The 20,374-nt window shown below is 51.0% G+C and overlaps 1 protein-coding gene across 1 annotated transcript; it reads left to right on the plus strand.

Moving 5' to 3' along the window:
• The first annotated feature begins 2,922 nt into the window (after positions 1-2,922).
• Positions 2,923-13,617, plus strand: NENF (neudesin neurotrophic factor). Its single transcript, XM_081025921.1, has 4 exons — positions 2,923-3,194; positions 11,281-11,341; positions 12,062-12,165; positions 13,066-13,617. The coding sequence occupies exons 1-4, from the start codon at positions 3,018-3,020 to the stop codon at positions 13,240-13,242; spliced, it is 519 nt and encodes a 172-aa protein (XP_080882047.1). The 5' UTR covers positions 2,923-3,017; the 3' UTR covers positions 13,243-13,617.
• Positions 13,618-20,374: the final 6,757 nt, after the last annotated feature.

Below are 20,374 nucleotides of genomic sequence, written 5' to 3' on the forward strand. Positions count from 1 at the left end.
GCTCTTATCCAGTCTTCGCCTCTCAGCTCTGGGTTGCAGGGACTGGCCCTGAGGGCTGGGTTTCCACTGGGTTCAGTCCAAGGGAAGCACTGCTGGGATATTGGAGGGGGTGAGGGCAAGGGAGAAGCCAGGGGTTTCTTTGCTCTCTTCCTGGCAGCATCCCTTCCACGGCTCCAGCCCCTGCTGCAAAGGCTTTTTGTGGTTCTAGCTTCAGCCCAAGTCCCCAGACTCTAATAACACCACCTCCTCCATTCCACTGACAGAACATCACAATCTTCCTCTTGTTAATCTCCGGGTTGTTTCTCAGCCTCTTAAATCACCTGTGTAACCAACTCCCTGCATTACAGCCATTGTGTTTTACTTAGAATAACTTCCATTTTCCTTGCAGGTGACTGACTGATTCTTTCGAAAAATGAATCTAGTAGAAAGGCAATCAGGGATGCCTGGAGAAATCCAAGGATGTATGAACATGCATTAAATTATAGACTTATACTCAGCGTCTCAGGGGGGAGAAAGCTAGATCTGATCAGTAGAAATTATAGGGGGCATCTTTTGGCTCAAAGGAGATCCTAACAAATAGAACTGCAGAGAAAGGGCTCAAGCAGAGAAGCAGCACACTGTGTGCCAGGGATGCTATTAGGAAACATGATGCATTAGGAAGGGGATGATACTCTAGTCAAGGGTTTAGAAGGGCCTCTTCTACCCTGAAGATCCTGTGACACAGAGTGACATAGATACTTCATGCCACAGCTTACCCAGCTTTTCACATCTATTATCCTTTTTAGTTTCAATACAATTCTATCAACAGGCAGGTCTGTCTGAATTGAGATTCAGAGGGCCTATGGACAGACCCTGTTTAGGTTGTTCTGCACGAGAAGCCCATTCTGGTGAGTAAGTGAATGTATGAAAACGTGGTGCAGTCACTCAGGGGGGTGTCACCTGGTGGTTAGGAGCACACTGGGACACAGGGTGCTGCCACCTACTGTGTGACCTTGAGCAAGGTATTTAAGGTCTCTACACTTCTGTTTCATCATCTGTAAAATGGGTGAGAATAATAGTTCTTGTTTCATAGAGTTATAGTGAGGGTGAAATGAGAGAACACAGGTAGAAGCACTGAACCACTGCCTGGCACACAGAAAGCCCTGCATTGGTCTGCCTCTGCCAGTTCTACCAACCACAAAATGTTGCCAAGTCCCAAGAACTCAGTCCTTGGTCCTCTCCTCCTCCTCCACAGGCACTTCCTTCACAATCTCATTCATTCTGTGGCTTTAAATACAATCTACATGCCAACGATTCCAAAATTTATATCTCTAGCCGGGAACTCTTCTCCCAATTCCAGACTCACATAACCAACGGTCAATTTGATACTTCTGCTTAGATATCTAAGTGTTCTGCAACTAAACAAAGCTGATCTTGATCTTCCCCCCCAAACCGGCTCCTCCTCCAAACCATCTCTCCTTATCTCAGTAAAGTGGCAACTGGATCCTTCCTGTTGCCCAGGCCAAAACCCTCGGGGTCATCCTTGACCCTCCCTGTCTCTCAGACCCAGGTCTCATCTGTCAGCAAATCCTATCAGCCACACCTCCAAAACCTACCGTGATCCGCCCGCTTCTCCCCACCTCCCATACCGACCACGGTTATCCAAGCCACCACCATCTCTTGCCTGGATTACTCTTGCCCTGCTTCTGTCTATTCTGAACACAATAGCCAGAATCATTCATTAACATTTTAACTCATTCATTCCTTTGTTCCATTCACTTACTGTAATAGCCAAAGTCTTTTAAAAATAAACTGTGAGGCCCCAAGAAATCTGCCCCCCCTCGTGTCCCTTGACTCCCTCATCTCCCTGACCTCATCTCCTACCCCTCTTCCCTCCTTGCTGTTCCTTCAACAAGCAGGGCCCTCTTCCTTCCTCAGCATTTGTCCCCTTGTCTTGCCCTTCCCTGAGATCGCTTTGCCCTCCAGACCACCTCCCTCAACGTCCTGCAGATTTTTATACAACTACCACCTTCTCAGTGGGGCCTTCCTTGGTCAGCCAATGTAAAATTGCAACCCCCAATGCTCCCTATCTCTTTGCCCCGCTTCATTTTTCTCCGTAGTATCCGTCACCACCTAACAAACTATGGTAGCTTGCTTCTTGTCTATCTCCCGCATAGAATGTGAGCTCTCTGTGGGCGTGAATCTGTCTTGTTCAGCGATGTGTCCCCGCATGGAGGCCCTCAAAAAGCATGTGCTGAGTAAATGCATGAGGGAAGGCTTGCACAAATGTTACCTCTGATTATTTCAGTGCATATCGGTGCCAGGCCCTACCCTTTGCAAAAATCCCCTGGGGGACCCGAAATTTAAACACAACTGGGAAGAAAAAAAATGTGTCAGCCCAAAGTACAGTGAATTAATAAAGTTGAGGTGCCAGTTCATAAGCATACCTTACCAGGTGCTGGAATGTGGGGCTGTGTCATCTGTGTACCTAATTAAGGAACTACTGCAACACACGTCTTTCTTGGGCTCAACTTCCAGTCCGCAGCGCGGAGTCAGGAGCGTTGGGTTGAAACCCCGCCTCGTTCCCGTTTCCAGCGGCGCGGTCCCGGCGCTCCGGCCTCCGGCCCTCGGGGCGGCGGGCGCGCGCGGGGCGGGGTGCGGGCTGCGGCTGGAGCGCGCGGGGCGGGGTGCGGGCTGCGGCGGGCGCGCGCGGGGCGGGGCGGGGCTGCGGCTGGAGCGCGCGGGGGGGGGCGGGGCTGCGGCTGGAGCGCGCGGGGCGGGGCGGGGCTGCGGCGGGCGCGCGCGGGGCGGGGCGGGGCTGCGGCGGGCGCGCGCGGGGCGGGGTGCGGGCTGCGGCTGGAGCGCGCGGGGCGGGGTGCGGGCTGCGGCGGGCGCGCGCGGGGCGGGGCGGGGCTGCGGCTGGAGCGCGCGGGGCGGGGCGGGGCTGCGGCTGGAGCGCGCGGGGCGGGGTGCGGGCTGCGGCTGGAGCGCGCGGGCTCCGCGGCCCAGGCGCCCTGGCCGTGCTCGGCGCGCTCGCTATGGCAGGGCCCGCGCCGGGCCGGAGGCTGTGGCCGCTGGCCGCGCTGGCCCTGGTCCTGGCGCTGGCCCGCGAGCTGCCCGCAGTCCAGGCCGGGCAGACGCCGCGCCCCGCCGAGCGAGGCCCCCCAGTGCGGCTCTTCACCGAGGAGGAGCTGGCCCGCTTCGGCGGGGAGGAGGTATGCGGGGAGCGCCGGCCGAGGGACCCGGGGCCCATCCGCCCTCGCGGGAAGGGAGGCCGGGACCGGAGGCCGCCGTAGCCGGGGAAGGCCCCCGGGAAGGCGCGGGCCGCGGCGGACGCCCCCACCGGGAGCCCGGCTCGGAGCGGGCGCCGGGCCTGCCGGGCCTCCTCCCTCCAGGCCCCGATGGCAGCCCAGGAATAAGGGGGAGTCCTCAGCAATCGGGGCGCCTCTCCACCAAGCCGACACCCCACCCCGCGCTTCCTCCTCTATTCCTGAGCTGCTCCCTTGGGATGCATTTTGGCTGGTGGTCTGTAAGGAACCTCAGAACTTTTTCGTGTTTCGTGTTAGCATCAGCTGGGGGATGCCTTCTCTCTCCGGGGAGTGGCAGGAGAGGGAGGGAGGGAAGCAAAGCCTGCTCCCCGGGTCAGGCGCTCAACTGGGGCGGGCCCGGGATGGATCGGCTTTCCCTACACTTTGTTTTCCTGCCCCTACAGCCCAGGCCTCCTCTGTAACCCACTCCTCACGCCTGCTTTTAGTGCCTGTGCACTCTGAGCTGAGCAGGACCTGGGGGAGGTCACAGGCGGAGATCAGAGGTGAGACACATTCCCCCCAACACACCGCAGTAGTCAGTAGTCTGGACACCTCACAATCACTTGTCCACTGAGGTTGCTCTGGCCCAGTGTGGTGGCTGCCTAGTGTGGGAAGCAGGTGCTGCACATGAGAAGGGTCACGGGGCACTGCTATTAGAGCTGGAGTGGGGAGGGAACAATTTGGTGGGGGAAATCATGGTACCATCGCATTTCAGAGTGATAGGAACCAACCTCCTGCTTTCACGCATGAGGAAACTGAGGCATGCCACCATTTAATGGTAGACCAAGGAAGGGACCCAATGTTCTCTTGTTAAAGCCCTCTGGCCTGGGTTCCCTACCCCCTAAGTTAACAAGCGTTAGACCAGGTTGGCAAAGGGGACCCAGAAACCAGGCCTTTAGGCAGTGATGCTACTTGGGGATCATTCGGATGGTTAGAAGCTTGAGTTGCTGAGAACACGGAGGGAGGAATACAGGTGACAGACGTTAAGGGACACTATCTTTTGGGGTGGCAGGAACCAGAGGTACCGGGTCAGGGAATCTGCGCACAAAAGTTAAGTTAGCAGTGTGCTCTCCTTAGAAAGGCCTGCTGGCAAGAGGGGCTCTTGGCTGGTGTCTGGATTTCCTGGGTGTCTCACACTTCCCAAAGGGATAAGGGTGGCTCCACCTGGGCCCTTTGTACAGGCAGTATGTTTATGTTGAACACTGCCAGGCAGAGAGGGCCTACATGCCCAGGGCCCAGTAAAAACTTTGGACTCTGTGTCTCTCATGAGCTTCCCCGGGCAGAAACACGGCACATGGGTAGCTGCATTTGGTTGCTGGGGGAGCAGTTGCTCTGTGTGACCCTCACGAGAGGGAGAGAGCATAAGGAAGTCTGCACACGGATTCCTCCAGATCCCCGTGTCCTTTTCCCTCGGGATACTGCTGTGTAACCTCCCTACATGGCTGTAATAAATCCTGCTGTGAGGACGACTACATGCTGAGTTCTGTGAGCCCTTCTAGGGAATCTCCAAACATGGGGGTGATCTTAAAAACCCCCAGCACAGAACCCAAGGGAGGAGAGTTCAAAGTGGAGGGTACATGCAGCAGCCATGCCAGGGGCTGCGGGATGAGGACTGAGAAAAGATCTTTGGTTTTTTATGCTGATATCATTGATACTTAATTGAGGGAAGCGGAGAGGAAGCTTGAGATGGAAACAGGGTTAAGGAAAGAATACTTTGGGTGTGGGGCCCAGAGAATGTGTCTTTAGGCCGAGAAAGGAAGAGAGTAAGCGAGGAGGGGGCGGTGGAATTGGTTTATGTGATGATGGGGCCTGGTGAGCAAGTCTAAAATCCGTAGGAGTGGAATTTCTTCTTCCTCAGAGAATCCTCAATTCTGTTCTTAAGGCCTTTCAACTGATGCAATCAGGCCCATCCAGATTATTGAGGATAACCTTTACATAAAGTTAACTGATTGTAGATGTTAATCACATCTACAAAATACCTTCACAGCAACACCTCTGATAAGTGTTTGGTTGAATAACTGGATACTGTCGCCTATCCAAATTGACACATAAAACTGATCATCATAATGACTATAAGAGTTCCTACTCTGTACAGGGCTTTTGTGAGGGTTAAGTGAGATGGTGACATGCAAAATGCTTAGCATAGACCTGGTGTAATGTTAGCATAGTAAGCCTGAGTAATCTTAGCTGCTATTATTTTTATTAGCTTATTATTAAAGATAGAAGCAAGAGGTGGTCTAACAGGGCCACAACCTTGTTATGCCATTCAGAAATCGAATAAGCTCTAAAACCCAGGTGTGGTTTTTTTTGTTTTTTTTTTTTAGTAAGTCATTTGACAGCAAAACCTGACCTGATCTGAACTCCTTTGGTGATGGAACTTTGTTGGAGCTGACACAAATCTATTTATAGTCTTCATTTATCCTACTTAGTGTGAATATTTATGTTCATGCTTTACTGTGGAAATATTAGTATAGTTGATTATGGGGTGCTGCCTTGGACCCCCTGTAAGTATTATGGTAGAAGCTCTGTAACAGCTTTCTAAACTCTAACAAATTCTGAATTCCAAACACAGCCAACACCCAAGAGTTTCTGCTACCCTGTTTCCCTGAAAATAAGACCTAGCTGGACAATCAGTTCTAATGCATCTTTTGGAGCAAAAATTAATATAAGACCCAGTCTTATTTTACTATAAGACCGGGTCTGAATATAATATCATATAACATAACATAACATAATAAATTCTGGGTCTTATATTAATTTTTTCTCCAAAAGACGCATTAGAGCTGATTGTCTGGCTAGGTCTTATTTTCGGGGAAACAGGGTATGGGATTGTGGACCTGTGTAACAAGTCTTTCTGGAACATACAGCAATGAATGGCTTATTTCTACTATATACCCTTTCTGGATGAGAGCCAAGGCAGACCCACCTGTCCCAGACCCACATTCCACTGTGCTGTTTGTGGTGAGAGCTCAGACACCCAGGTATGGAGCTGCATAGAGTCTCCAGTGGAAACTTCAGATTGCAAATCATGAAAGATGGGGATTCTGGCCGCAGTACCTTTCCCAGAGCCATACCGCGTTCTGGATTTACGGCACAAGGCCCTGACCCAGCTTCCTCCTTTGGAGCCTTGTAGGTCCTCAGAGTGATCCACAGCGTGGCTCCCGGAATCACTCACACACAGGAGTAGGAAAATAGCTATGCTGTGCTTCTGGAAAAAATGAGCCCTCTTGGAACACCTGCTGAAAATCCACCCTCCTTGAAATCGGGCCCATCCTCCCAGAATGTGTCTGTGCTTACTCACCAGCTCTCCTTGGCACTCGTGCTAAAGGGGGTGGGGCTACATGTGTTCTTCGCTTTTCTAAAACTTAATGATAGTAAAGGGTAGGAGTGTACTTCCTCCAAAAGGATCATTCTGGACAGACAAACAACATACAGACAGCGGAGGTGGCCGGATGGCTCAGTTGGTTAGAATTCGAGCTCTGAGCAGCGGGGTTGCCGGGTTCGATTCCCACCTGGGATGGTGGGCTGTGCCCCCTGCAACTAAGATTGAAAACGGTGACTGGACTTGGAGCTGAGCTGCGCCCTCCACAACTAGATTGAAGGACAACGACTTGGAGCTGATGGGCCCTGGAGAAACACACTGTTCCCCAATATTCCCCAATAAAATTAAAAAAAAGGAATATACAGACAGTGAAGGTTGTTGGATAGAGGTAGGTGAATAAAGATGTGAAATCACCCTCCCTAATTATACAGTAGGATGGCTTGTAGACATTTTAGCTGTGTAAGGAATATATTTTGCATCCTACCCCAGTATAAACACACAACACTGAAACGGAAGTCTCATGAAGTTCCACGAAACAGTGCTTGTTCTACTATGTGTGATACACTCTGATGTTTTCTATTTTCTGTTTTATTAACTTTTTTCTGTTTCATTTTTTAAAAATCTGTTGGTAAATCACAAAATTGATTTCATGACCCACTGGTAAGTTACCAATGCCAACTGCAGTTAGAAAAATATGCCAAGAAATGGAAATAACGGAAATGTCCTTCGATAGATGAATGGATAAAGAAGTTGTGGTATATATACACAATGGAATACTGTGGAATATTCGGCAGTAAGAAAAGATGAAATAGGACCACTAGTGACAACATGGATGGATCTTGAGATTATAATGCTAAGCGAAATAAGTCAGACAGAAAAAGTAGAGAACCACATGATTTCACTGACATGCATATAAACCGAAAACAACAAAAGAACAAGACAAACAACTGAAAAATCAAAAACTCATAGACATAGACAAGAGTTTAGGGGTTACCAGAAGGTAAGGGGGAAGCGGGGCTCTAGAAGAGGGTAAACAGGGTCTAATATATGATGATGGAAAGAGAGCTGACTCTGGGTGGTGAAACATACAATGTGAGATATAGATAACGTATTACAGAATTGTACACCTGAAATCTGTATAACTTTACTAAAAATTGTCGCCCCAATAAACTTTAATTTAAAGAAAAAAGAAAGAAAGAAAAATATGACCCTTGGAGGGCTCGGTTAGTTCTGCAGAGCATCCACGGCAGTTTCCTTCTTTTCCTAGAAGAGTCACCAGTGAGGAACTTCTTGGCTCTGTCCCTGGCCCCTGGTGCAGGGTCTGAGGGCGTGAAGCTCAGGGGGTGCCTGTAGAGGGCTGGGCCCCTCCTTTCTGCCTACAAGCTGTTCCAGGGCTCTCTCTCCAAGCTGTGAAAAAGCCCTCCTTCCTCTGCCCCGCTGCTCTTGTACCCCCTTGTCATGGCAGCGTGCGTGACACTCTCGACTGACCCTGCTTGACCACAGTCAGCGAGGAAGCCCAGATGGTGAGCAAGCCCAAGACCCAGAGGAAAGATAAACACTTGGTCTCGTTTCTGCAGACAGTTCCCTCATTCCCTTGCACCCATTCCCTGTGTCTTTCCTCATGCTCCTGGGTCTTTTGGATGAGTTTCCCAGGATACACTCACCCTACCGGGGTCACAGGCAGATGCTCTGTCCTCGTGCTGTGTGCCCTCTGGGGGGGGTGGGGGGGTCAGAGAGGTGGGCTGAGTCTGGGGCTCCAAGGCTCCAGGTTCCAGAACCTGCCCTCCTTCTAATTCGCTCTGTGACTCTGGGCATGTTTCATAATCTCCCCGGGCCTGGAAAGCTGCATCTGCAAAATGAAGGTGGTAGATAAGATTATCTTCAAGGCCCCTTCTAGTTTTAACTTAAAATTCCTCCAGAGTCCTTATCTGTCATTTGGGAATTACATTTCTTTCTATCTTTCCTTTAGGAAAATCTACTTCTACTTGGTTATCTGACTCCATTTTGATCTTATAATTGTCAAAACCTAGAGAAGGAAAAGGGAAACTAACATTTATTTCCCTATACTGCTAAGTGCTTTATATCTCTTGCCTTGGTTGAGAGATATTATGGAGGAGAAAACTGAGGCACAGAGAAGTTAAACAATTTGCCCAAGGCAACACAGCACGTACGTGATGGCTCAGAAACCCAGACCTGTTTGACTTGAAAGCTTGTGCTAGGACCACAACAACATGGTGACTCCTCCTTTGGGCTCTTAGAAAAATACAGACCTCTGGCTCTTACTCTGCTGTGGGGACAAAAAAGACAGCTGACGTGTCCTTGCAGGTGGATGAGGGGATGGGGGACTGTGGTGTGAAGTTGGTGCTGAGCATGGTCTCTGTATCGTGTCTCTGTGGACATAGCTGTTTGTATTCCAGAGTCTGCATTTATGCTCCCCAGGCTTCCACCCACCTTCTGTCTTTTCTGGGTCCTGAGAACCCATGCCTGCTGGCTCTGCTTTCAGGGGACAGTCTTCTCCACATGATAAAAACTCAGCTCCTGGAGCACATGTGGCGTGAAATCGATAGGCCATTTCTCTGAAATGTCTATGGAACAGGAATGCCTCCAAAGATGCTCAACGTTCCTTCCCCCGCCTTCGCTACGACTTCCTCTTAGCACTTACACCTTCAGGGTGTAGTTTCATGAGGAAATAAATACTTAACTGTGAAAGAAATGGAGAGTGTTACTGATAAGAAGCATGTTTTTATATCTTATGTATGTGGACGTCATGTTTATATGCCTCTCTGCATACAGAAAAGAAATAAATATCAAAGAAAAAGCAACAGAACGGAAACTATGACAAAATGCCATGAGTAGAATTATAACTGTAGTATAATTTTTAATTGATATAAATACATAACGCCACTTGGTAAACCATCCAAGTTGAGGAACAAATAATCACAGTGAAAGAAAGGCAGTAAATCAACCCGAAGGAAAATGCAGTCTGCTGGCTGGTTAAGTCATGTCAGGTGAAATAAGATGAGGGGGAGCAAGTGTCCACCGAGATGACGAAGTACTCGGGACTAACTATCTCAAGGAGTTCATTAGGGAATACTAACAACCAGCCATTTACAGTAGTACCTCGGTTTTCGAACATCTCCGTTGATGAACGTTTCGGTTTACGAATGCCCTAAACCCAGAAGTAAATGCCTGGTTTTCGAACGTGCCTTGGAAGTCGAACATGTCACGGGGCTTCCGCTGAGTGCAAGATCCTGAGGCCTTGCTGTTGGCTGTTTTTGAACCATTCAGGACTCGATTGGTCTTCCGGAATGGATTACATTCGAAAACCGAGGTACCACTGTACTGGGCTTCTATGCTATACGTGCTGCGTCCTCACGTACATTATTGCCTTCAGTGTTCCTACCGGGTAGGTAGGTGTTATCCCCACATAACGGTTAGAGAAACCAAGGCCTAAGAAGTTCTGTGACAGTGAGATACGCTTCTTTGGTCTTGTTGCTTAATTCTCTGAGCCCCAGTGCCTCTGTCTGTTAAATGTGGTCATGAAAACACTGACCACATTCAAGCTCTACAAGGCCAAGAACCCTAAGGCCCAACCCAGAGAAGGTCAAGAAGCATATTCTTGGAGATCCTGAAATTCTACACCCAGCTGCTATTCCTACCCTCAACCCGGCCTGTGAGCCACCTGGCTGGTGGTCCTGTACCCCCACCCCCACCCCACCTTGAACGGGGTTGAGACAAAGGAAAGACTGGGTCCTGGGTGTCCTAGAACTGTACCAGTCACCCCAACCCGAGCCTGACTTGATGGAAGTTAGAAAATCCATGCCGTTTGCTCTTGTGTTATTTATTCTTTGGGGAGGAAATGAGGGTAACCTTGTATACCCACGAATAAGGCAAACAATAACCCTTTGTTAGAACTGGGGAAACAGCATTACTTATATTTTTCTAGCACTATAAATTCTCATTTAAAGGACAAACAGGTAAAATATAAAAAGTGGTTATGTTGTTCATATACGTTTGCCCAGGAATTCCACATATTGAAATAGGCCTCAAAGACATAACTCATCAAATTAGAAAGTAACTTGTAGAAAGATATTCATAATGCTGCCGTTTATAGTTGTAAGGAACTGGAAACAAGCCAAATAAATACCCAAAACAGAAGAAGAGCTAAACAAATGGGCACACAGTAACACTAATCCATAGCTGTTTAAGTGACAGCCATTTTGGTTATTTCAATACATGGAAATGTTTATATGAAGTAATGGTACCTATCAGAAGCAAAATATAAAATAGATCATTTATGTTGATTCTTTCCATGTGTACGTTGACGAAGATGAAAGAAAATTTGGGATGATTTAAATAATTCATCATTTAATTTTCTTCTGAATTTTTATCTGTGTAGAGTTGCTGCAGTTTTTGATTTTTTTTTTTTTTTAAAAAGTAAGGTATTGCCATTGGCTTGTTGTGATACTGTGTAACTTTTCCAAGTTTTTGTAAGTGGTCATGACATTGCAGGTAGGGGCGAGCTCTCTGCGGACTGGCGTACGTAAGGCTGCTTTGTGCCTTTACCCACTGCTCTCTGCATAGCCCATGGTGGGAAGAGGTTTTCCTAACTCGAATTGGAAGAGCTGGGCTCTTTGCCTTTGCCTCACAGCTTCTTTTCCTCCTTCCTAGGAGGATCAGCCCATCTACATGGCGGTGAAGGGAGTGGTGTTTGATGTCACTTCTGGAAAGGGTAAGTGGCTTGGCTTTATGAATCCTTATTTCTGGGGAGCTGGGCAGCCACTGGAGTGAGGAAAGGGAGGGAACACCGGGCAAGTCCTTTTTCCCCAGATGGGGTTAACCATCTTTGTCAGTATTGTACCTCATTATTTTTCCTAATAATATCATGCTTCTGCTTCCGAGTCTTCACGACTCCCCATTGGCTATTGACTCAAATCCAAAGTTCATCATTTACCCTAGTTGAAACAGTGAGAGGAAAAGTATTATTTACTGGGATCATAGAACATATTAATGCCATTTCATGGCTTCCCTACTGGGAACTACGGATGACATCACGGAGGTAGTTCGTCATGGTTCATTGTTTATCTGATACCAAACAAAAGATGTTGAACAGAAATAGACTTGGCTTCCACCCATGTTTAAGAAGACTGAACATTTTTCTTGTTTGCATTTCAAATATTTTTAGGAGATTATTTTCTTTCCATGTTTTTTTAAACAATCACCTCTCAGCCAAGCGTGTGCAACTTATTCCATATTTTGAATTAGAGGAGCCCCAACTGGTGGCTGGGGTGGCTTATTGGACTTCATGTCTTCACTACTTTCCCTCTCCTTGGGCCTGGAGCCTTTTTAGGATTGGCTTGGGTCTCAGAAGCTGCCCTCCCTGTCGTGTACAGTCTCCTGGCTGCTCTGCGTGCACACCCACACTCATCCCCTTCCTTCTTCCCCACTACAGAGTTTTATGGACGAGGAGCCCCCTACAATGCCTTGACCGGGAAGGACTCCACCAGAGGGGTCGCCAAGATGTCCCTGGATCCTGCAGACCTCACCCATGACACTGTGAGCCAGATGATGAGCTTTTGTCAAAACGTCCCACCCCCTCATCCATGGCCTTTTTTTTTTTCACCTCTGGGCCGTGGCCGAGCTTCCTAACTAGCCTATTTATACATGGCAGCCAATTATTTTCTTGAAATAGATCTCCTACTGTACCACTCCCACTCAGAAACGTGCCACGGCTACGCTTGCCTACAGAGTCAACTCCAAACTCTTGTGAACTTGTGATCAAACTTAGTGAGCTTCACAGTTTGGCTGCAACCCAGCTTGGCAGCTCTACCCCTCTTACAGTCTGCACCCCCACCCCCGCCAAGTCTTACAGATTTGCGGTTAGTGTCTGAGACCCAGGCCCCAGGCCCCTCTCGGTAGCTCAGGGGATGAATGGGTTGAGAGCAGACTCTCCCCCATGCTCATGTTTCCATGCAGGAGAAAATAGCATTAACTAAAACCATTTCAGGGTCTATGTAATCCCAACAGGAAGGCTGGCATTCACCCCAGTTGTGCTCAGATGAGTCAAACTCTTAAGCCACAACATTACAGAAATAAGTTAAGAAATTAAGGCGGGGGAAGGATGTATAAATCTATAATGGGGGGTGTGGAGAGAACAGTGGCATTAATGAGTGCACTCGCATCCGGTCCCAGGCGGGGTGTTGTCTGCAGTCTTGATTTCCTACATCAGTCAAACAGCAAAACATGATGAAACCATTGCACCCTCACACGTTAACACCCCCCCTCATCCCCCCCACAGTGTTGTCTCTTTAATAGTCAATTATCCATGATTAGGTTTGGGTATGTTTTTTCTCTTGCACTAGGGTTGTGGGTGGAGTAAGATGGGGATGGTAAGCCAGAGCCAAGTAGGATTCACTCATCTCCACCTCCCATGTTTCTTGGGCTTTTCTCCCCAAGACCGGCCTCACGGCGGAGGAGCTGAAATCTCTGGATGAAGTCTTCACCACAGTGTACAAAGCCAAGTATCCCATCGTCGGCTACACAGCCCGAAGGATTCTCAACGAGGACGGCAGCCCCAACCTGGACTTCAAGCCTGAAGACCAGCCCCATTTTGACATAAAGGACGAGTTCTGATGTCCCACCTGCAGGCGTGGGTTCTTGGGAGGGTGAGACCTCACTCGCAAAGTTGCCTGCGCGATAGGCTACCCAGGCCTCTGGGCTCGCGGATCTGAGTAAAGCCGACGTTTAGCCCTGACCGCTGAATACCTTTCATTGTCCTTGGTCAAGTGTTCTGTCCACCTGGGCCTCCTGCCCACACCCCAGCCCGGGTGGTACTCACAGCCCAAGGGGGAAGCCTCCTAGGAGTCGACACTGGCTCTCTGGGTGGGGAGTTATGAGTATCCTGTATTTCTTCCTTATTTCTGTTTTCTGTACTTGCCAAGTTTCCTACTGTGACCATGTTTGCTTTAGAATAAGCACAAAAATAAACTTATTTTCACAAAAGGAGAATCCTTCCACGTATGCCCACTCCTTGGAGCCTTTCAGCACCACTTGTAAGGGGCAGCCTGTGCTACCCTTCTGGAGTCCTGTGTCTCCTGTGCCTGTCAGGAGGCCGGGCAGCTGGGGGCGCCCTCGAGCTGTGGCCGAGACGGGGAGGCTCAGGAGCAGGGGCTCAGAGAGGGGAAGGGAGATGCTGTTACAGGGACTGGCTTTACACCACTGCCGCGAGAGAGTGACTGTGTGAACTGGCCTGGCCTGGAGGTCACCCCAAGGATGGCGACGCTGGACTCAGGTCACATTTTATACGGAAATCCCTTTTGAGGGGATTTTTCCCTCTACGGGACAATTGGCAATATCTGAAGATATTTGTAAATTGTCACCCTACAGCTGTAGGATGCTACTGGTATCTAGTGTCCAGGGATGTTGTTAAACATCCTACAACACATGGGACAGCCCCCACCACAAAGAATTGTCTGGTCCAAAGCGTCAACGGTGCTGAGGTTGAGAAACCCTGAATTAGACTCCCCTTGGAGATTTTACAGTGGAGATGAATTTCTTTGACATAAAACTTTGTCTTTTATTGAAATAAATAGCAACCACCCCCCACAGAGAATTTGTACACTAAGCAGCAGAGTCTTCTAGGGTGACTTCAGAATGCTGATTCCTGCGTCCCAGGTATTTCCAGACCATGGCCTGGGAACTGCATTTTTAACGAGCTCCCAAGAGCTTGTGACACAGATGGGCCCAGATGTACTTTGAGAAATGCCACCTTACGCCTTACTCCTCACCTTAGGGAGAGCTTTCTGAGGACCAGGGGTCACCTTCACTTTACTCTTTTGTGTGTCCAGACCATGTTGTCTAATGGTGAACTCTTGAGTCCCACGCAAGAGGCTGGGAGCCTGATGATCACCCAAGAGTAATGGGCCTCGGGCTTATCAGACAGGACCCTGGCCTGGGATTCAGGAAGTTCATGAGGCCGAGGTGGTCTGTACTGGGACATTTTGCCCCCAAATGAATGATGCAAAAATGGTTATAAGTACTCAGAACACCCGAGAGATGACTTCTTTTACTTCTATGCCACTTACTTCCTGCATCAGCAAGTAATGGATGAACTAGGATTTCACTCCTTAGAGTCCCATCTCTGCAGGGTGGGCAAGGTCTCCAAATTCAGGTCCTGGCAACTTTCCAGGACCACTGTTTTCCCCACTCCCCCCTTCTCCCCTGTCTCCCATCAAAGCAGTTTTCCCTCTGGGCCTCAGGCTCCCCACTCCCCTCCCGCAAAACCCACAATTCTGCCCTGCACTACAAAGGCCACCTACTATACCCCAGAAAGAGTCTTTTCTGAATCAGAATCTCATTTGAAGATTCCAGGTCAGCCTTTGCCAGGACAGCACACAAAAACCTGGGCAGCCTGAACAGGCTCCACACAGAGTGGGTACAGCTCAGGGCAGGGGGACACAGGCTGGCCTTGGGACTTGCCTCATTGTGCACCTGAGATGCAGGACCCAAAAATGAAACACACAGAACCCTGGAGTCCAAAGCCTGCGGCCCTCTTGCCCTACTCCCTTGTCTGCTTGGCATGTTCTCTTTGCTTTATAGGCTTATATATATATATATATCCTCTTTACAAGACAGCCTAGATACACCTCTGCCAGGAAGCCTTCCCATCCTCTGGGGTCCCCTGTTGCTTAGCACTCACCTGCTTTGCTGTAATTGCCTATTTATGAGCCTGTCTTCTCCAAACAGGAAAGCCTTGAAGGCCCAGCTCAGACACTCATCTAGGGTGGCCAAGCTTTCCACACTTTCTGGGTTTTGCACTGAAAGTCCTGCATCCCAGGAAATCCCTCAGTCCTGAGCGAACCTGAGGGATTGAACTGCACCAGCCACTGAGGCAAGGCCACCTCCCAGCATGGGGGCTGCAGGCAGAGGGAAGGCCATGTGCCACCTTGGAATAAAATAGGAAGAAAGCCGCTATGATTCCTATGATTCTTTACCCAGGAGAAGAGAAGGCTGAAGGAAAGGCAGCGGGAGAGTGGCAGCACCCAACCCCCACCCAAGTTCACATTCAACCTCTCCCAGGGGTAGGAAGCTCAATGCCTGATCTGCAGTAGGTGCTCAGGGCACTGGAGTGTTGTTGACACTGGTGTAATTTGTGAAGTCCCTCCTGCGAGGTGCGGCCCCTCCAGTCTCTCTTAGGGGAAGCAGAGTGCCTCCTGCTTCATGTTCCTTGCACCCCAGGGTGCTGATCACTACCCTTCTTTCTTTGCTCCCCAAGCTTGCAACTGCACAGCGCCTTCCCCTGCAGGTGTCACGGAGCCAGCTCCCTGCCATCACAGGGAAGAAGAGGCTTAATGGCAGGAAACAAGGCCAGGACCACAGAGCCCGGTCCCCATCTGGAGAATAAGGACTGTATGTCCCCGAGAGCTGAGAGATGGAGCCGACTGGCTGCAGAAGGGCACGCAGAGGGGGCTGACCAGCAACCCCGGTCCTAGAGGTGAGGTCATCAAAGGCATTTGGCCCAGGTCCCAGCCTGATCCCGGACAGAAGACCCCCAGACTCAGACCCCTCATGTCCTTCTTCAGGCACCTGTTGCAGGGGACCTCTTCCACTTCCTTAGCTTCCAGGAGAATAAATAAGGGTCTGAATAGAGCAACCTCACCCCCTGCATTGGCTTCCTTCAAACGGCTGCTTCTCAAAGCCCCAGTCTCCAAAAAGCATGGCCTGCCAGGGCTTTGTCGGCTCCTGAAATGCTTGGCATTCGGCCAAAGCTGGACATCCTTGCTCAGGCCCAGTCCCTGCAAGGCAGTGGGTACCTGACCCCAGGCTCTCCCCAGGGATCTCTGTGATCACCAGAGATCACCGGCAGGGCCCAGAGAATGCAGCTGGCCCTGCTCTGAAGGATAGTCGCTTCCAGGGCATAAAGCCCTTGCTCAAAGAGGTCTGAAACTACACAAGCTTTTCCAGAGAGGTGGGGCAGGCTGCCCCACTGTGTGGGGAAACTGACCAACCAGGCAGAGGTTGGCCCTGCAGGACACCAAACCACCAAATGTATTCATTGCCTGGAGAATTATTTAATACACAATGCGCTGCTCGTCTTTGACGCTTTTTCCCACAGCCTGTCAGCCCAGCACATGTGGTGCAATGTCAGCCACATTCAGCTTTCTTCCCTGGGCTCCTCTGCCAAGCGAGCAGCTCTAAGCCATTCTGGGGCATTCCCATTCAACGGAGATAACATCCCGGGACCAGCCTTCACCAACAGGGGCTGGAGCTAGCAGCCCAACCCCACAACCTGAGGCTCATTCTACAGGTTCCTGAGGCTCTCAGGTGATTCTGAGCCCCCGCTGCACACAGTGGTAACCACTCGATAAGACTTCCTTCTCGGTTAGTTTTCCCAGGCCCCTTAGCTGACCCCATGCATCACTTCCCCATGTGCGTCCCCGCACACAAGCCCATCCCCCAGCCTCTGCTTTGGGGAAAACCCAGGTAAAGACACAAGTTGACTTCCTCAGTAACTGGACTCAGTAACTGCGAGCAGTAACCCAGCTCTCCTGGTGGAATCTCCCTCCTACAGCTCAGACTCGCCAGTTTCCCAGAGGTTCTGAAGAGTCTCCCAGAGTCCCAAGGGCAACGGGGAAACCTGCCCCTCTCCTCCCAGGGCACTGCCAGCGTCCTGATACCACATGTGCCTGAGTGTACCCACTGTGCTGCAGCCTGCCCCACCCCCAACTCCACCTGATGGTTTGGGTCCCTGCCCAGCCGTCACTTCCCCTGGGGTGGGGCCCTCTCCCATACTCCAGAAGGTAAGTGACTTCAGTTCCAGAACATGCCTTACTTACAGTTCCCCCAGGGCCCTTGCACATGCTGTTCCCTCTGCCTGCAATGGTCTTCCTCCTTGCCCACACCACATAAAAATTTATCTTGGCGTAGATATCATCTCACCAAGGAAGCTTTCCTGGACCCCTCCCTGCCAAGATGGTACCCAGCACCCCTCTGTGGCAGCACCAGTCCCACTGCTCTGTAATGATATCTTAATTTGTCCATCTTCCCACCAGGCTGGGATGTACTTGCCCTGTTCTCAGCTGTCTCTCCACCACCTGGCATGATGCCCAGCACCTGCTGGTTTGATAAAAATGAATGAATGAGTGAGTGAATGGATTGGTGCTCACATACCCAAGTCACCCCTCTCCTCGGCGGCCTCCACCCAGTCTACACTGAGGGATGTAGGTCTGAATCCCAGGCCCCATTCTGGGGCATCACAGCAGCTCCCACCCTCTGGCCAATGTCTCCAGCTGAGCCCACTGGGCATCACTTTCAGGCTCATTCCCAGGCTGACCATACCTGGGCCTTTCTGCAGCCTTGTCATGTGGGGAACGTATAAAAATAGTAAGTGGTTCCCCTAGCAACCACCACAGCAGATGGTAACCAGCATGGACAGTCTCGGAAAACCTTCAGGCTGGGAGGAAAGGAAACCCTGCCCCAGCTGGGCCAGGCAGGGGCTCGCTGAACTGCCTCTCTTCTCATGGCTTCCTAGGGACCAACTACTCTGAAGCCAGCCCAGACTATTCATCCCTGTCAGTCCCTGCATTGCTACCCCTGTCCCCACCCTTTGGGGCCACCAAGGTCCTCCTCTGACTGCCCCGTCCTGTCCAGTGCCTCACTTCAGAGGCTGCCACCCAGGCACAGCCTTGCTTCCAGAGGCCTATTATCGGTGTGCCATTGTGCCGAGCCTGTCCCAGGCCTCAGCTGGACTGTCTGGGTCTCGGCCCAGGTCTTCAGTGCCCTTGGCTCTGGACTCTCCCCTCCCTTCCAGCCAGGCCCACAGCCTTGTTCTTGCCAACCCACCCCCACGGCTCAGTCTAGAGCCTGCCTGAGAACCTGCTCTTGTCACTCACCCCTCTAGGATGAGTAGAGGGCTGGGGAAACCCTGAATTTCCCATAGATGGTGGTTCTGGAGGCCTCTGGGGTGTGGTAGTCCCAACAGAGGGTGCCGGGAGAGGAGAACTGAAAAGCATTGCCAAAGGGAGAAGCCACAGTGAGCTGCAGAGCGTCTGAGGAAAGCCGGGCTCTCGTAGAACCAAGAGAGGGAAACACCAGCGGCTGAGAGGCAAAGGTTGGAGGCAGAGCCTGAAGTGTGACTCTCAGGTGTCAGAGAGTGGAAGCCCCAGGTCTCCAGAGGGTGGTTGGTGAGCGTGGCCCTATTTGGAGCTGGCCTGGTCACTGCTACTCTTGCTGCCTTCTGTTTGTGAGTGAGACTTCCGCTTCCTTCTCCTCCCCCACCTCCTCGGGGACTGAGTTTGCTGTGGGCACTTCCGCAGGCAAGCCCACCCTGCACTCACCCCTGCCAGCTGAGCCCCGCTTCCTGCCTCCTCTCCCCACTCTTCCCGTTAGTAGGTGTTGCTGAGGCCCAGTGGGCCTCTTGTCTACGTCCACTGCTGTGTCGATGACGATTGTGATCGTGGCACTTCATTGAGCTGGGCATGAGCCACGTGCGGGCACTCGATATTTGCTCCTTCATCTGATCCTCTGTAAGGAGATGCTAACATTTTACCGATGACAAACTGGGTCCCAGGAAGGGTCAGTAACGTGCCAGGGAGACCACACCTCTGACAGTGAACAGGTCCTAGATCTGGAATCCTGTGTTCTTTCCGCTCGGCCTCAGACCCAAAGATCCAGCCAGCCAGGGGAGGCCCACCCCGGGGCACGTGGAATTAGGACGCAGCACGCTGGGCTGGTGGCAGAGACTCTCGAATCCTTGAAGTTCCCCTGAAAGAGACTCTTTCAGCCCACGAACATGTAATGGAGGTTCAGGGTCTCATAGCATCAGCCAGAGGCCAGAGGGAGGCAGTGTGGTCCAGAGCCATCTGTGTGAGTCCACAGCCTGAGGGTGGCAGCTGCAAAACCCCAACGACGGGAGAGGCTGATGATGGCCATGGGGCAGTGAGGCCCGCCTGGACGACAGCTGCCAGCGGCTACTTCGGCCCAGCTCCCCCAAGGCCTGGTGCGGGTGCTGAGGGCCACAGGTAAGGATTTGACCTCAGCGTTGAGCAGTCTCTCACTACCTGGATGCCTGAAGCACATCTGTTGCCTTCCTGTCTGAGCCCTCTCACCCCTCCTTTTCCATTTAGCCATGACTCTCCCCTTAACCTTCGGCCATAACCCTTTCTCCCACCAGTCCCTCAAAGCTCAAGTTAGCTCCTTTTCACAATTTATTAATTATACCGATTTCCCATATCCATCCACTAACCAAACAGATGCACACTGCGTGCCTACTATGTGTCCAGCGCTGCACCAAGCTGTGGCAGTGGGCTGGGGTAGGGGGAAGAAGCCAGGAAAATAAACGCAGACAAACAAATGCAAGAACTGTCCTTTCTCCTCAGGACCCCCAAGGAGGACAGCAGCGGGCTGAGTTGCGAAGAGGTTTCCCAGGACCAAGAGCGGATGCTCTGCGGGGATGCCCAGCCACAGGGTCCCGAGCAGGACAAGGCTGGGGCACGAGGTTGCTGAAGGGTGTTGGGATCCTCCTGGAAACTTCTGACCAGTTCCAGCCCATCAGCAAACACTTGCATGGGGTCATAGTGCCCCCTCGTGGCTGATGCATGAAAGTCTCAGCAGCTGTTTCATAAAGCCTAGAGGATTAAGCTCCCCTAAGAACTTCTATTTTTGGTTCCCAATAGTTCCATAATGCAATGCTAACAGGAGCAGCCAGAGGGCTTCCGAAAGCACCCAAAAGCTGCACTGCTGAACTCCCGTGTCCTCCAGCTATCGG

Source organism: Rhinolophus hipposideros (genome assembly GCF_964194185.1).
Source record: "Rhinolophus hipposideros genome assembly, chromosome: 19".
NCBI lineage: Eukaryota > Metazoa > Chordata > Mammalia > Chiroptera > Rhinolophidae > Rhinolophus > Rhinolophus hipposideros.